The following is a 17,654-nucleotide window of genomic DNA, read 5'->3' on the forward strand; positions in this document are numbered from 1 at the left end:
ACTCACGAACTGTCAGCAAACTAAGTATTGTTTTGGTTTTGAAATGTGGTATCCAAAATTGTCTTAACATAGAGGGCGCTATCATAAATCGGTTTTTTCCCCCCAAATAACAAATTTAGGTATTCGTTCATTTTAATAATTTAACTTGTACAAAGAGTAACATTTAGGAATACTTTCAATCAATGACTGTATTTGCTCTCTGCTTTTTTCATAACAAATTATTTGTAACATAGAGATAGTGACCTATAATATCTTACAGCAGGACAGTATCATGTTAATTATTGTATTATATATTTTTAATTATTTGAATAAATGCCTCCCTTGAATAAACGTACCCCCAATACAACATCATTTTGATTAAACGCCCCCCGTCCCCTTCAAATAAAGGCCCCGTATTTCTATTTGTAGTAGAATTCATTGATTGATCTACAATTTACCAAGAATTCTGAATTGCATTAATTTTGTTGTTTTTTTTCATATCTAGGGGTATTTCATTATACATGTTTATTACACCCAAACAAATAAACACCTTCCTCAAATAAATACTGTATTTAAAGATGTATTGTCCCTTTGTCAAATTCCAAAAAAATTAAAAATAAAAGATTTTGAAAAAAAGTGGGTCATTTTGAAGTATCATAATAGTTATTAACTTTCACCAAAAATTAGTCGAAAAAAAAATCATTTAACTGAAATACAGACGTTTTTTGGTTCAAAAAATAACTTTGACTTCCAGTCAAAGTTTTCGATCAAAACATATCTCATAATGCAACGCGCTTATTTGGCTACTCTGTATGCATAATCATAAAACTTCCTCGCGACCTGTGTGAAAACACCTTCTCAACCATGACGAGTTGTAAACAATCCTAATTAGCATCATGCATAATGTATAATCATGGTTTGAAATCTTTGTTTACTTTCGTTCACGATTAATTTAGCTGTTAATTACGTAAAATTGTTGTTTTTGGCTCGAATTTTCGACTTAAAGTGAATAACTTTAACATTACTTTGATATGGCCAATTTAAATTTAGAATATTCTGACCTTCATTTTTTTGTGTTTCAAGGGACAATACATCTTTAAATAAAACGATAATATTTATGATATACACACAAACAAACAAATATATTTGATTCCTTTTTTTGAACATTATATTTCCATAATAAAATTACATATACAATAATTATCAAGAGTTAATCATACTTGATAAACTAATTTAATAAATCATATCTTACAGATAAGACATATTCTACTTTATTATTTGCATATACTCATGCATATGCAAATATAACTAAATTATTTGTGTTTTTGTATTTTGATTACACATCTATAAGTATGCATGCATTGTATATGCAAATACAATTATACGTTATCAATGTATTACACTTATTAATTAAAATAATAACCCATGTTGATATCGTTTTAAAAAACAAAGCATTCTTTTACCTAAATGGCGACCTTTGAGGACATCATATCTGTTCATAATTAATAATTTACAGAATATTATTGCATAATGTTAAGGAATTGGCAAATTAAAATATATTTCTTTACTTTTAATTATATACAATTGAATGCTTATTTCTACGCTATTCTTTTAGTACAGTTAAGTATTACAGTACTATTTATTTTGTAATGTTCTAGTCTATACTAAATATTAAGTCTACAAAGTGCTTACTTATTTTAGTAATTGAGTTTCAAATATTCTATATATTTTGTTTTTGGAGTGTAAACATGAGAGTAGCACCACTCAATGTGACCATATCATTAGACGCGCCATTACTAACGAAGCAAACATTAAATCAATCTAGCTTTTTTTCAAAACCTACTTTATCTTAATCAATTAACTATAATAATTAATCACAAAGTAAACTATATAAAATTGGAATGATAATTTTTGTAACATTAAAAAAATTACAGTTATAGATACAGTAAAGTATGTCAAATAACCATACACCTAAAACTAAAAAAGTTCCATAAACCAACTAAATTTCTTTCATTATCTTTAAGTTGCATTCTGAAAACCAAATTCTTGAAAATCAGACATTTTGGCCAATTTAAGAGTTTTCTGTTTTTTATGACTCCATCTTAATATTGTAAAAGTATATATATATAATAATATACTATAAGATAATATAAAACATATTGTTTTTCAATCAGCTTTTTTTGTCTTTCAAGGTTTAAAGGGGGGAAGTTGAGTATAAATCATAATTATTTGAGATAATAATAGTTTTTCAAGAACTACTATAATTGTACATATATATAACACAAAATATACTTTTATATTATATAATTTTAGCCTTTAAATCAAATTAATTATCTATCTATCTCTCATCAAATAGTTGAATACCACAAAATGCTTAATTTTGTATTTGATATTATAACTTCTATATTTATATTTAATAAATGTTAAAATACATCTCACCTGAAAGACATCCTATTTATAAATCAAAGATCTTATCATACATAAACCAAAAGAAATAAAAATACATTTAATTGTTTACCAAAGTGAAAAAAACTTTACTGTTAAAGTACTGATTTAATTTCATCAAAATAGTAACATCTTATGTCAATAGGGGCCATTTCGGAGCCCTTTGACAAGGAAAAAATGGACATCTCTTTTTCAGAACCATGGTACGGCCCACTGTGTACTCAGCCCTTTCTCAAAACTTTCATTAACACTTTTATTTATATGAAATTTGTAAGTAGAATGTTTATAAAACTAGACCAAAAAGTTAATTCTGAATGCATCATTATTAACTATTATATTTCTTATTGCAAATCTCTAATATAATTGAATTTCAAAGCAATTGCTACAGTAAATGCTCGACATAATATTTAGTAAATTTATTATCAACTTAATATAGCATTCATTGTAAAGTTTTAAAGTAAAAAATTGCCAATATTCAATAAACATCCAATAAATTGGACAGATTTTGCTTGGAAAACAAATTTATTAAATGAGCACACAGCCTCAACTTTGTTGATGTTGTGAAAATAATGAATTGTTTAAGTGTTCAACCAATCTAAATCATCATCATCCTCTCCAAACAGAGGTGGTGGTCGTTTCATCGGCTGAAAAAACAAAATTGAAAAGTTGTTATCAAAGCTATCAATTTGATTTATTTGTTTATGTATAATATAAACCAGTGGATAGATGACTGAATAGGAGGAGAGATGCTAGTTGACCAAAACCTAGTAACATTTCATTTAAAATTATTATTATTATTATCTCAATAATTACCATTAAAGGATGGTTCCCAAATACAAAATGTCAGACGTAATCACAACACAATAGATAATCTGAATTATTGCTTGTGATTGGTCAACTTGTTTGCGATGCGTCTACGTCTTTCTATTGAGTCTTGGTATATGTGCTATAAAACCTAATCTATCAAATTTGCTCCTCAATTGCAATTAAATGTAACTCCCCATAAATAAATTCCTAGTAAAGTCCATGGTTATCTATTGATGCATAGGCAGAAGTGTCAATAATTAATGAGATTTACTTACATCATCATCGTCATCATTGGTATCCTCGACAGGCTTCTTTTGTACCTTTTTGACAGGTGCTGTAAACAGATCACTGTCATCCTCATCGTCATCATCAAAGATGCTAAAATAAAGTAAGTTAAATATATACAATAAACTTGGCTTGGCTTTAGAAAGTGGTTGAGAAAGCTCAGAGTGGTTGAGAAAGCTCAGAGTGGTTGAGAAAGCTCAGAGTGGTTGAGCAAACGCAAGGAGTGTCCGAGCAAACAGAGGGACAGAGCAAACTAACAGAATGGCTGAGCTATTTCTGAGAGTGGCTGGGCAAACTCGGGAAGTGGCCAAGCTCACCTAAACCTTGCATACATATCGATTTCCTTTCCTATCAAGGACACAACATGTCAGATAATATTGCTCTGGGACTTATTTCATATAGAGCATATTTCTTGCCCTCAATATTCTAATGATGTGTTATATGTACCTGCTTGAAGTTTTAGTTCTAGGCCTTTCATCTTCTGGTGGGAATTCTGGAGGAAATTCAGGAGGAAGCTCTGGTGGTGAGTCTGGTGGAAGCTCAGGGGGATTCTCTACAGGAGAGAAGTCATTATCTGTTTCAGACTTCTCCTGGTTATCTTCAGCTGTTGAAATATCAGGAAGTTGATCTGGAAGGGCATTAGCCTCTAAATTGGAAGATTCAGTGGTGGTAACTTTCTCTTGATCTTCAGAAGTACCTTCATCTTTTTTGTATTCCATTTGTTCTTCCATCTTCTCTTTCTCTTCATCCTCCTCTTTCTCTTCATCCTCCTCTTCCTCTTCATCTTCCTCCTCTATTATTTCAGGAAGGTCTGGCACAGTCTCTGGAATTTTATTGATCCTTGGTTCAACAACTGGATAGGAATTATCATCATCAGACTCTTCATCAGCAGAGGGTGGAGGTGTAGATGGCTGCCTAACTGCAGGACTGACAGCTTCTGAATTGTCTATAAAATAAAAATAAACATTATGAAATACAATATGTATTGTGTTTAATGTCATGAATACAGTCTGCTACCTATATATAAAAACAATTAAACTAGAGATACTATGTTCAATAGAACATAAACCAAGTCAATTGATAATTAAATTATCAAACAAGATTGCTAGAATACAAACATGTTATCTATTAATACATCAGATTATTAAATACATTTTCTCATAATTATGAATAGAATGAATTTCCTGATAAAGCGATCTCACCTGAGCTTTTTACTTTTTCCACACGATCACTTACACCCCCTGTTTCTTCTTCTCTCTGTTGGATCTCTAAATTTGCCAAAGCCTCAGACAAGCCTGGCATATTGACATTACATTCAGTATTCTCAGGGAGTAAGGTCGTTTGCTGGGACTGTTCAGAAGCTTTTCCAACTGGTGTCACTTCCTCTTTCTTTGCTGAAACCATGTCAGTAGATTGTCTTTGAATACCTGTAAAATGTATTTTATGATAAATGTCATAGTCATAACTACCTGCGTCTACAGACATTTTTCTTTCAAACATGCAAAAGTTCTGGTGAAGACATTTATGTAATTCTTTATGTCTTTGTTATGGCAACTTCAAATAAAAGAAATACAACATTTTTTTCTTTAAAAACACACTCTCCTTTTGTATATTAAAACACAGATTAAAACAAATGTACGGCAGGTTTACAAAAATGTATAAAAATGTGCATCATACTACAGTAGGTAAAATTAAAATATCAAAAACAATGTGTAAGCCAATTGAAACTGTTATAGCTAAGATAGATAAAACAGATATTATTCCAACACCTCACTGTTAAGTGTTAGTGTTAGCATAGAACAATAGCAAGTGTTACCATGTTCTATCATTTTTAGGTTGATAGAAGACCTAAAGTTACTAAATTGTATAAAACACTGATAAAAAGATAAAATACTCAAATTACTGAAAACCAACCTGATGAATCTTCTTCTTCTTCATCTATCTCATCTTCTCCTTCACTTTCTTCTTCCTCCTCCTCTTCATCCTCATCTTCACTATCCTCTTCTGTTTCTCCTTTCACAAGTTTTAAAGTAACATTCTATAATGTAAAAAGATGCGTATATTAGTACATTATAACAGGGTTTTTTTCAAATAAGGCAGCTACCACACAAGAATTTAAAATAAATCTTAATTTTTAACAATTTTTACAATACAAATATTGCTATTATTATCAACATATTTTATATTTATATTATAATGTTAATTTTGTTTTCAAAAAATATTGCCATTATTATCAAAAAATGTTGTAGGTTTACATTAATTAAGAGAACATACTTTACAGTGTAAAATTAATAAATACAAGATAGATCAATATACAGTACTATTATTACCGGAATTGTATTATAAGAGAAAAATGCATCATATCATGTTTTTAAAAAACCATTCCTTAATTTGTATTTGTATAATATAGGCAATCACTTTCAAGTAAACATCCAATATTAGTGTTGATGCAAATTCTCTATTACCATAAGTAAAAATTAATTCTGTTAATTTGATATTTAACATTTGTAAATCAGTTGACATGAAATTATAAAATAATTGCCAATTATTAGTTGCTATGAAAGCACTAATTGTGTAAGCCACAAAGAAGAAATTTAATCTGAAAATAGCACTGATTCAATAAAAATATAACTTTAATCGATCAACATTTTTGTGGATTCAATTCAACACACATTCATGCATATAACCATACCATACCAACATACTGTACCAAGAACCCCATACTTATTTCTCCATGCAAGAACAAACAAGCGGTCATTCATACAAACGGTCATTCATACAAACGGTCATTCATACAAACGGTCATTCATACAAACGGTCATTCATACAAACATCAATATGTGGAATGCATTTGTATATAAAGCCAACTCTTAAAAAATCTGTTTAGGTTGGGCCAAAATGTCTGGCTTTTTAGCAAGTCTACTTTTAACAAGGCGCCAACAGCCATAAGTCGCGTGCTCTCAGAAAAAAATGAACTTTCAAAAAGTAAATGTACTTTAAAACTTTTCTGTACATCAAAACAGTTCAAAAAGTACAGAAAAGCGATAAAACGCATAGTGATACCGGACCGACAGACCGACCGACCGACATAGTGAACTATAGAGTCGCGTCCACTCGACTAAAAATGCCTTTTTAAATAACCTGGGACCCTTTAGCCTTAAGAACAGTTTCTGAGAATTTGAGAGGCTTTGGAGAAACTGACTTTATACTTTATCATCATGCAGACATTTCTTAATTATAAGTTAGTTTTATTTTCTATTTCAGTCAATAAATGACATGCATACAAATGCTGAATATTCATGCTAACTACTTACTAATTTAGAAACACACAGAATACAAGTTTGACTGATGAAAACAACACATCCTCACGGCACAATATTATTATGGATCTCACGATGTATTAGTATTATTTTATATCAATTTAAGTGTTTTGTTAAAGTTAATTGTCTTTTGTAAACAGTATTGGGTGTTGACAGCAAGCCTTTTATAGAAATACTGGCAAACAGAATCGGTTTCGGACATACGTAATAAGGATTTTAAACTTGTATAGGATCTTAGATTTTTTTTTCTTCAGGAAAAACAATGGGACACACAGTTCTTAAATTGAATGTCCTTAAATTGAATAGGAAATCACAAATTTAAACCATTTCTTCAAATGATGTAAACAGTAATTCTATAATTCACAAAATTATATCTAAAATATTAACTCCATTAAACATGCAATTTAGTCAGGACATTGCATAAAACAGAGATACAAATATATTCAATTGTCTTTATAAATTTTATAATTATTTATTTCCAAAATATTGGTTGCCAGCCAGATCCAATTACCATGCATACAATCTTAATTATTCATATAAAATATCATTACAGCTTCATTGAAACAAAATTTATACTAAATTGAAATCTTTTTTAAAGTATTTACAATTTTTCTGAATAGGCAATATTTATAGGTTGTTAATACACATTTCTATACATTTAAAAATCTCATATATCATATATAATTTCATAATTTTAATATTTTATCAAAAATATTATTAAAACATCAAATGTGACATACACATCTACATTATACCAGGCTACCTACACTTGTCACTTGCCAACAACATTAATATGAATATGAAAGACATTAAACAATAAACATAGCATTACAACATAAAACAATTCTAATATTAGTGAGAGATGGGTTTAGAATGAATTATGTATTATATATGATTATGTGTACTGTATAATAGTATATTTACATTTATTTATTGATATTTATAAGAATTTATTTATAATAATTTTCATTTCTCCATTTTCATACAATTTCAGAAATTATGTAACACTATTTATATCATATATATTTATTTTATATCTTTTCATAATTTTAGGATACCTTATGTATCACCATTGACCAATTTTTTTGGTCAAATGAAAATGCATAACTTATCATGCTCAGAATATATCTTTATCTTTCACCAATATCATTATCTTTCACCAATTCAAGCTCACAATTTTTACTATACATGCACGTAGAGAAGTTTTAATTATTTTGAACATATTCAAATTTGTCGGCTCAAAATCTTGACCTACTGAATGTTAAATGTCACCTTTAACACATAAAAAAGTAATGTGAGCTTTGACACATACCACATATGTCATTTCCAAATTCAAAATCACTATAATTTATACCAGTTTTAAAATTCTATATTAATTTTTGAGGAAAAAGGGCTGAATATTTCATTTCAATATGTTGGAAAATACACCTAAATCTCTCATATATCACTTCTATTTATTTATGAGAATGTATGTAACTTATTTATGATTTTATAAAATACACCAGCATATCAAACAAACATTAAACCATTTATAAACACTATTTCATCCGTTATTATACAAATAATATTTTCATCATCAAGGAAAAATATAAAAATAATATTTATGTTTTAACCCGCTTAATCCATTATATATATTCAAAATATGTATAAATGTATGCGTTATTTCTTTAGTAAAAAGTCTCTACTGTCCTTTGACATACACTTTACCCTCACCTTAATAGTACTCATAATCGTACTCAGTACCTCTGACCCTTTGTATGTGCGGTCCTCCTCAAATTCCTCTCTTAACGAGTAAAACACACTGTTCATTATTTTCTTAACCTAAAGGAGAGAAAAAAATTAGTATAAAGGTTCATCTGGATCTCTGTATAGTATTCATATAATTCTAAAAAATTATGTGAAGAGAGAAAAAAAAAAGAAAAGTTATTTTTAATCTATAGCATATCCAAGCTATATAAAATTGTTTGAGTCATTATTGTCACGAAAAATATGGTCTGGGTAAATTACTGACATAAGAAGAAGATCTGACATATTTGTTGACATAATTCCCTAATATGGTCTAAAAACATAGCTGCCAAAATTCATCCTTTTCTTGGATGGAATTTGGGTATGAGCACAACTTATTCAAATTATAAGGTGCTCTATGCAAATTATTAATAACAGTATGCATATTAATTATCTATGATAAAATAACAACCGCAACACATTTAGAGCAGAAACTAGTGTATGGTTAGCAGGATAGTTCACAAATATGCTTTTGTTCGTATATATTAAATCATGATAACATATTTCCTCATTGTTTGTGTGCTTATGGTATACTACTTTATCCAATACACATCAATAACCTATGCATTATATTCCAACATGAAACTATATTAGAGATATACCAAATACCAGTTATCCTATTCTCTACTACTGTAGTCAAAATTGTAAATTACTGGACATGCAGATACGCTTACCTCTTCTACGACACTGCCATGAGGTTTATTTGTGACCGATGATGACCTTTCTAAATCCTGCATCAATTCACGTATACGTGACTCATAACGCTCTTTCATACTCATAGCATTGCCATGGAGACTGTTATACTGAAATCATAGTAAGTTTAAAAAATATGTAGAAATAATTGCTTAGGTTATTTTGAAAACAGACTTAAGTAAAATCAGTGACTTAATACAAAAGTAAGATTATTTTTTTAAGCACTTTTCATAAAATCTGACATACCTTATCTTTCCATATTTTCATCTCATCAACTTCTTCTTTAAGCTGTTCTATTTGTTGAGCATCATCCCCCTGTGATGATTTCAATATGGCCAACTGTCAAAGCAAAATATTAAATAATTTAGTTACTGTTTATTATTTCAAAAATAATACTCATAGTTTAGACTTTTAAAAATGTAGATGATATAAAATAGGTAAATTCCCCCTCGATTCCTTATTGCCATCAAGATAAATAAGTCAATCTTGTGAATTAACTTTTTCTGCATTTCAATAAGTGTGGTCTAACGTTACATCAGATATAACCCTCAAACATATTGGAGGTACATCATAGTTTTATTGGAGTTTATGACACAGGGGTATAATAAAGTTGAGACACTTGTGTCAGTATAAGATCCTTAATCCATTCTATGCAAGTTTATTTCATCTTTGTTATTGTTATAGCTATTGTTAATACATTTACCATTGACAACAATATAATAATTTAGAAGAGCTGGAGGTGATTACATTTTGGAGATACAAGTAATGAACCAAAGAGTACCTTATGTTCAGTTGCAATCAGTCGTTTGTCTAGTTCATCTTTTTCTTCCCTTAGTTCATTGTACATCCTGTCGTGTTTCTCTCTAGCCTGTACAAGCAGACGATCGCACTTATCTCGCCATTGCTTCTCAATTTCCTTCTCAGCTTGTGTAATCTGTAAAGAAAAGAAATAGTTAAAATACAATTTTACATAAATGTTTATTCACAAATTGCATTAATGAAACTGGATAATTACCCATGTAGCAAAATGCATTGTTTATTTATTGTATAGCATTGTTTTGCACAGCTGCTGGCATGTTGCATTATGGGAAAGTAATAAGGTGAGTATCTTTTTTTTCTCTTTAAATGATTTGAGTCATCTATGAGAAATTTGACTTTCTAGTATCTGTAGTGTAAGTAATGATGTATCATCTATTTTGTTGTTTATTTATACCAATCTTCATTGACCAATAGGCCAACCTGTGTAAATGTCAATGTCAGAAAAAAAAGAAAAAAACTGAAGTTATAAAGATTTTATTTAGACCATTTGGTCAAATTGCCCCATTGCCTTACTAGTATGTGGTAAAAAGTCACTTTTACTCTATCTGCAAAGAAACACAAGAAGAAAAGAAAACGATGAACACAAATAATGTGCCACTAACCTGTTCTACTTCTTTGGATGTTTTCTGGTGCCTCAACTTGGTCTTCAAAGTTTCTATCTCTTCCTTCAAGTAAAAAAAAGTTTTCAAAGTCATTTTATATCTATTAAGGTCATGCCAACCAAATTGCATAATGTAACTACTGTTCCAATAAAAAAGGGTTGCAATAAATAAATTTTTAAAATGCATGTTAATTAATTTTATTTCCAGTCAATAGTTTATTAAGAGTTATTAGTCATTATCATTCTCTTTTAAATAGAAAATTAAATTTTATGTTAATTTAAGAAATTGATTAAAAGAATTTTGGTTGCAAAAGTTTTAAAAATGCATGTTTAATAATTTCATTTTATTTCCAAAATCAATAGTTTATTAAGAGTTTTAATATTAGTCTTTACTATTCTCTTTTAAATAGAATAATTAAATGATATGTTATTTTAAGAAACTGAAGAAGAATTTTGTTTCCATGCATAAAGAAGAACCTGTCTGTGTACCATTGGGCCACATTAGATAAATTCATTTATTTTAAAATAATGAGTTAATTTATATTATTTAATTCAGAGACATGCATTTGCAAGGCAAAAATACCTTTCTGTATGCTCTGGAAATTTTCTAAAACATCAAATAAAAAAGTCAGTTGAATCAATTAATGTCATATAATACGTTTTATGGGTGAAAATATTTTGTGTAATAAAAAAGAAACAGATCAATGAATACAAATAACATGGAGGTTTATACCTCCATGCATATAATAATAATTGTTAACGTAGAAAACAAACCTCATGCATTTTCTTAAGTTCATCAAATTCTTCTTCTGTCTTCTGCTTTTCTAAGACAGCTTTCTTTTTTCTTTCGGACAAATGCTGAGATAGAAATTAGTTTATGTTACAATTTCAGGTGCTAAATTTGAAAAATGCAATTATCCAAACAATAGAGGGCACTATATATACTATTAGTAAAAAATGCCAGGCACTTTCCATGATGTGGCAAAGGCGGAAAATGTTTTGTATTAGATTATTATTATTATTATTATTATTAAAAATTCACTTATAAATGTTTCTTAATTGTATATTAGTTACAAATTTATTTTAACTTACTTTCTGCAAGTTATCTCTTTCTGATTTCAGGTCAGCAAGTTCTTCTTCCAGGACACTCACTCTGTTTTCAATCTGTTTTCTTAATTGCTTATCATCTTTAATTGTTTTACTTAATTCCTTAATTTTCAATTCATCCTCTGTACAATGGGGAAAAAAATAATAATAGATATTAAAAAGAAAAGGTTATACACATGATGAGCATGATTTCAAAAAACTTAATTTAAAGACCTGATGATAAGCTAATTCTCTCCATCAACCTATGTCATGCAACTCCTATTGTGGTAGAGCTAAATTTCACTACAGCTTCTCCACGACTCTGCAACCCACTGCCTATCTGAGTCTGCAAACTTAGATTTGTTAAACCAATCATTAAAAGTTTGCCCAGGCTTACAGTGAGACACAATTTGGTAGTGGTACAGGAGTGAACACTAGAAATCTTTTTTTATTAATTACTGTAATGTAATAATACACAAATGTAACACATTTTAACCAATGTCTATTCAATTAAAATTCAGAATAAAGCAAGAAATAAAGGGTTCCACTTTTTCAATAAGAAAGAGAAATATTCATGCCTGTTTTTTCTTACCAATTGCCTGAGCTCTTAACGTTTCCAGCTCGTTCTTGTGGTCATCTGATGTATGACGCATAGTTATAAGGTGTTGTCTTAGCTGTGATTCTTTCTGCTGACAGCTGGCTAGCTCCAGCTGAAGTTTGCTAATTTTTGATGTTGTGTTGCTAAGATCTGCTGTCATTTGGTTCTTAAAAAAAAAATAAAAACATATTGAATAAAATATTCAAGCATACATCAGAACAAACCCTCTCTTTGTGACACACTTATTCAAGACACTCCTATTAGGAGGATACTTTCCCATGAAAAAACAAGGGAAAATCATTTTCAACACTGTATGTCCAGGCAAACCCTGTTCAGGTGACACCCTTATTAAGAGGACACTTTGTTTGTTCCCGAAGGTGTCCCCTTTATAGGGGTACTACACTAAAGAATAAAGAGAGAATGCAACTAACAAAGAAGAACAAAGATAAATATATTTTACATATTGTACTGTAGGGTACTAATTTTGTTTATTTTTAAAACCTCGGTTGTTTTGTCTAGTTCCGGGTAGTTATTTATTTATTTTTATTTCAACAATATATTATACACTATAGCTGGGGTGTGGATATCCATGGATAAGAATGCTTCCTTATTTGGTTTGAAAGACAGAACTATGATTTATGTACCTAGCCGTGGGTGTAAGTAGTATAGTAATTATAAGAATGACTCAACAGAATCAACACTGCATGCTGTAATAAATATGTACTAAAAAACGTCTGCAGAATTTAAGAGTTAACATGAATGGGAAATAACTAAGACATTGTACTTCTAAAGGAGACAGTTAAGAAGAGTAATGAAGAGCGGACATTACACAAAAATAGCCACAACTCTTGCTGATGACTTAAATGAGCTAAATAACTTTGGGAAGTAATCCATCAGTGGGCTACAGTAGGCACCCTCCCTCGACGATTTCAGAGTATTTACTTCATTACATGCAGGACGATTGATAACACATACACTTTATTACAAAGTAATTTCGTTATACTATACATTTAAATATATATCCATACACAGTTTGTTTTGTAGCTGTAAGTAAAGGAGATATATTTGAGTGTCTCTTGGTAATAGTGGAGAGGGTTGCAGAGAAGGACATGGGTGGGTGGAAAGATTTGTACTAAGCTAGCTGAGTTAGGCAGACAGAGATATATAAATATTTGTACTGTATTACTGAGGTGAAAAATAAGATAGATGGAAGACTAAAATTAAACAGAGTAAATAGAGCGACAGACTATCAGTTAAAGGGAGAGTGAGACGTTTGAGGACATTTGTGTTTGTCTTAGAAAGAGGTTGAGGCAGCAGGGCTGTAGAGGTCCACTTGAATGGGGGGCAAGATCTGTACTGTACTAGTAAAGCTAGCTATGTGCTGCTAAAAATAAGCTAGGTGGAAGGCACTGTAAAAACTGATTTATTAGAAGAAACTACAGAACATAATGGCACCCGCAGTGACATGGACTATTCAGCTAAAATGTTTTGAGATGTTTTCTCCCAAGGTCATGTCCTGTCACGCACCACTCTCTACCATTCATCAACTCTGTGCAACCCCCTTCAATCATACAAGAGCACTTTAAATCAGTGGTATTATTACTGGCAACTAGCCGAATTGTGTTCAAGTCGCAAGGACAACATAAGCCTGTTTTAGGCCAGTTAACAACTGAATTTAAGTGGATCAACTTGTCATGTAGATTATCTATTTATAGTTGGTATAAGTACCAGCAAAGCTAATATGATTTTAACCACAAACTAATATTTTACTCACGCAATAGCAACTTACTTTTTCATGTTCCAGTTCTAGCACTCTTGATTGGGATTGATGGGATGATTGTTTGTATGAATCATTTCTTTGCTCCAGTAGACTATTGCTCTGCTCAACATATCTGAAAATAATTTTAAATATTTAGGATGTTGAGGAATATATATTTATATACAGTAGAAGCTCTATTAAGGGAAATCCAACAGAAGTGTCCCATCAATAGGGGTATCCACTGAATAAGGGTTGGCATTTATTCTGGCAAAGTATTTTCTTTGTGTGTCCCCAGAACATGGGTGTCCCCTGAATAGGGGTTCTACTGTATACTGTGTTTTCTATATATAGAATGACATAATGCAATGCAATCTAAATGCACACTGTGTTAGTAACTTACATTCTGAACATTTTGATGGTAATCACCAATAGGCACAATGTTTTTAAGATTCAAGCATTAGAGTATTTTTGTGTAGGTTTATATTAAGCAATTTGATCAGCATCATGATTTCAGTGTGGTCTATTTAACTGTTATTATATCTCTTAAGCTTCAATATCTACCCTACACATAGTAACTGTTAACAACTTTTATTTTGTAATTATTTTATTTGATAAACTATATTTAAATGAAATTAGAGTTTCTATCCCAAAAAAATTGCTCCCTATAAGTGATCCAGAATAGAGGTTGAAACATGTATTTTCCCTATTTGTTCCAGAGGAAAGAGTACACTTAATAGGGGTGTCCTCTGTGTTATAGTATAGTTGTCCCAAAGGAACGAGTTCAACTATGTTTGAATATCAAATGAAAAAAAAAAAATATATATATAAAATATATTCTATACACTTTATTTCAAATCAGACAACAAAATTCATTGCTGGTTAAGAAAGTCTTATCATCAACTAATTGTTTTAAAGAATATATTGGTAAATCCAGATATGCTCATTATTAATTTAGGTAATTATGTTATAATTCATTTTAATCAAGAATATGACAAACACAGCCCAAAGGACTTATGCAAATCACAGGGGTATATAGAAGAGGATGTAAATAAATAAAGAAATTGAAAATCTTTGACAACCATGTAGGCCTACTAGACTCGAACAAGATGCATACAATAAAATAAAACAAATAAAAACAATGACAAACAGTCCTAAAAATGATATTCCATTCCATGTTCAACCAATTTCATTCTGAGTACTGAACATGCAACAGAACAAGCAACATAATAAATGGCAACAGAAAGATCAAAAGAAAGATTTTTAAAAATATCAACAGAAAAATCAACGGAAAGAGCAACAAAACGATCAACAGAAAGAGCAACAGAGAGATCAACGGACGGATCAACTGAAAAGCAAGAGAAGAGAGAATCAGAAGATTTTTTAAAATATCCACAGAAGGAGCAACAGAAATATCTTCTGCATGTCCATAAGGTTTTTCATATACATGCATCAATAGAGTGAACAAGATAACTGTCTTGTGTGTAAACAGATCTAATACATTTTAGTGACATAAAACTGCAAATGTTTAATATAATCTTTTTCTATCTATATTGCAACCCTGTCAATAGGCCAATAGATATATAATATATCTAAATGGTCCTTAGTGCGCTTGAAATTGATCCACTAGATTTATGGCCTCTTTAACAATTGACTGTCTGAGTGACGCAGTGTGATTGGTTGAATCTTCAGAAATACTTTAATATGCAGAGGAATACTTTTCTACTGTACATACAAATGTATGGCTGACATATTCATTCAAAAACATGCCAGATTTCATGAAAAAAGTAAAAAACAAACCAATAAACACACAAAATAAATTTAATTTCAAACAACATGCAGGTTTAAAAAAAGAGAATAATAACTAATAAGGACAAATTTGTTTAATAGGATAAATTAATTATTAGTTAATGTTGCTTATTATAACATGCCTACAAACAACTATTTCATACTTCTTTTTTTCAAACATTTCTTTAAAGGACGGTCTGTCTGGCCTGAAAATAAGTTATATAATTTGTTTAATTTCCTACCAAAACCTAAGCTATCAATTTAATATTAAAATATATTATTTTAACTCCAGTTTCTAGTGGTAAATAGTCACGGTTTAATGTTATACTTAGTGTTATAATTGTTGATACCATATTGACTTGACCAATAAATAATTGATATATTTACTAAAATCAATTTTGCATGGATAGCTCCATATTTGGGTTTGGTTTTTACCTCAGGTAAGAACATAGCCCAGGGTGGGCTTATTTACCATGTGGGCTTATTCCCCATGTGGGCTCATACTAAAAGGTGCAATTTTTATATAATAAACTTACAGATACACTAATTAGATGCAAAACAACTTACTTTTGATTTCGTTGAAGTAGTTCAGATATTTTATCATTTTGAACTTCAATTTTGTTGTTCTTATCGTATAGTTCTTTCTGAAGTCGTTCATTCTCTTGCACAATTCTTTGGATATTTTGCATTAGAATACTACCTTCCATATGAGCATGTCCCGATTCTAACTCTTTCTTATGTCTGTCTGTGTTGATGTGCTCAAGCTGAATAGGATAACAAAAAGAAATAACAATGGATGGAAAATATAAGTTATAACCAAACAGGAAATTCAATTTTTTTAAATTTAATTAATAAATTATCTGGAAAATAGATATAAATTGTGAATGACCACATCGATAATAACACCAATTTGTTTTGAAGAGGTGAAGAAGAACAAGTGTTGTGAATGAAGTTTCAAAAGCTGGTTAAGAAGTGTAGAAGTAAGCAGGGAAGAGTGAAAATTGCACTCTTCCCTGGTTTTAACTTATCAACAAATTCCTAATTTTCTAACTTCACTCGATCAATCCCGTTGACAAGCAGGTTATAAAGAGTACCAGTATTTTACAGATTTCCAAATAAAGGGGATAACACTTGTGTTTTGGATTAATTTAGTTGACGGGTACAATTATTATGATTAATTTAAACCCGGATTTAAGCTACTAACAGCTTTGTGACTGTCAGTCAAAGATTTGATTGGATCAGGGATTCATGTAGGTTTCAGCAAAAGATATGTCTTAAAAAGACATACAACGGATATTTTAAACCGAAACGGATAAGGATAAATCTTTGAGCCAACTCATCCAGTGACGTAGAATGAGTGTTGACAATTAGGCCCTATTTATAACATGACTTTTTGCCTAGTGTTTTAACTCTAAAGCTCTGTCTACACTAACAAACTAGTTTGACAAAAAAAAAGTGTGAGGTACCCAAATATGGTAGTGATATGACCAAATATGGTAGTGATATGACATTATTGGCACATCACATTATTTGGTCACATAAAGTTTGATAGTGTAGACAGAGGTTAAGACATCAGTCTTGAATCATTCATCGTCTTTATATTTCACAGTGCTTCCTTATAGTTCACGCCTCATTTAGCAATACTTAGAACTAGTACTCAACAGTGATTCATAGGAAACCGGACTGGTTTCG

The 17,654-nt window shown here is 30.2% G+C and overlaps 1 protein-coding gene across 4 annotated transcripts in view; it reads right to left on the reverse strand.

The window, feature by feature from the left end:
* Window positions 1-1,111: 1,111 nt before the first annotated feature.
* The window catches only part of LOC144837611 (FK506-binding protein 15-like), a 54,668-nt gene continuing 38,125 nt past the window's right edge, over window positions 1,112-17,654 (reverse strand). For 2 of the 4 annotated variants that reach the window (XM_078692802.1, XM_078692801.1), the window contains exons 16-32: window positions 16,530-16,726; window positions 16,127-16,168; window positions 14,208-14,310; window positions 12,413-12,584; window positions 11,827-11,963; window positions 11,509-11,592; window positions 11,318-11,341; window positions 10,736-10,798; window positions 10,096-10,248; window positions 9,561-9,653; window positions 9,296-9,424; window positions 8,550-8,657; window positions 5,431-5,554; window positions 4,719-4,943; window positions 3,964-4,462; window positions 3,507-3,609; window positions 1,112-3,068 (exon numbers count right to left, since the gene is read on the reverse strand). In XM_078692802.1, the coding sequence (XP_078548928.1) occupies window positions 3,003-3,068; window positions 3,507-3,609; window positions 3,964-4,462; window positions 4,719-4,943; window positions 5,431-5,554; window positions 8,550-8,657; window positions 9,296-9,424; window positions 9,561-9,653; window positions 10,096-10,248; window positions 10,736-10,798; window positions 11,318-11,341; window positions 11,509-11,592; window positions 11,827-11,963; window positions 12,413-12,584; window positions 14,208-14,310; window positions 16,127-16,168; window positions 16,530-16,726 (2,322 nt within the window). In that variant the 3' untranslated portion in view covers window positions 1,112-3,002. The remainder of the gene's footprint in view (window positions 3,069-3,506; window positions 3,610-3,963; window positions 4,463-4,718; window positions 4,944-5,430; window positions 5,555-8,549; window positions 8,658-9,295; window positions 9,425-9,560; window positions 9,654-10,095; window positions 10,249-10,735; window positions 10,799-11,317; window positions 11,342-11,508; window positions 11,593-11,826; window positions 11,964-12,412; window positions 12,585-14,207; window positions 14,311-16,126; window positions 16,169-16,529; window positions 16,727-17,654) is intronic. The other 2 variants (XM_078692804.1, XM_078692803.1) reach the window with 2 other exon arrangements.

The sequence above is a fragment of the Antedon bifida genome, chromosome 3 (assembly GCF_963402885.1).
Source record: "Antedon bifida chromosome 3, ecAntBifi1.1, whole genome shotgun sequence".
NCBI lineage: Eukaryota > Metazoa > Echinodermata > Crinoidea > Comatulida > Antedonidae > Antedon > Antedon bifida.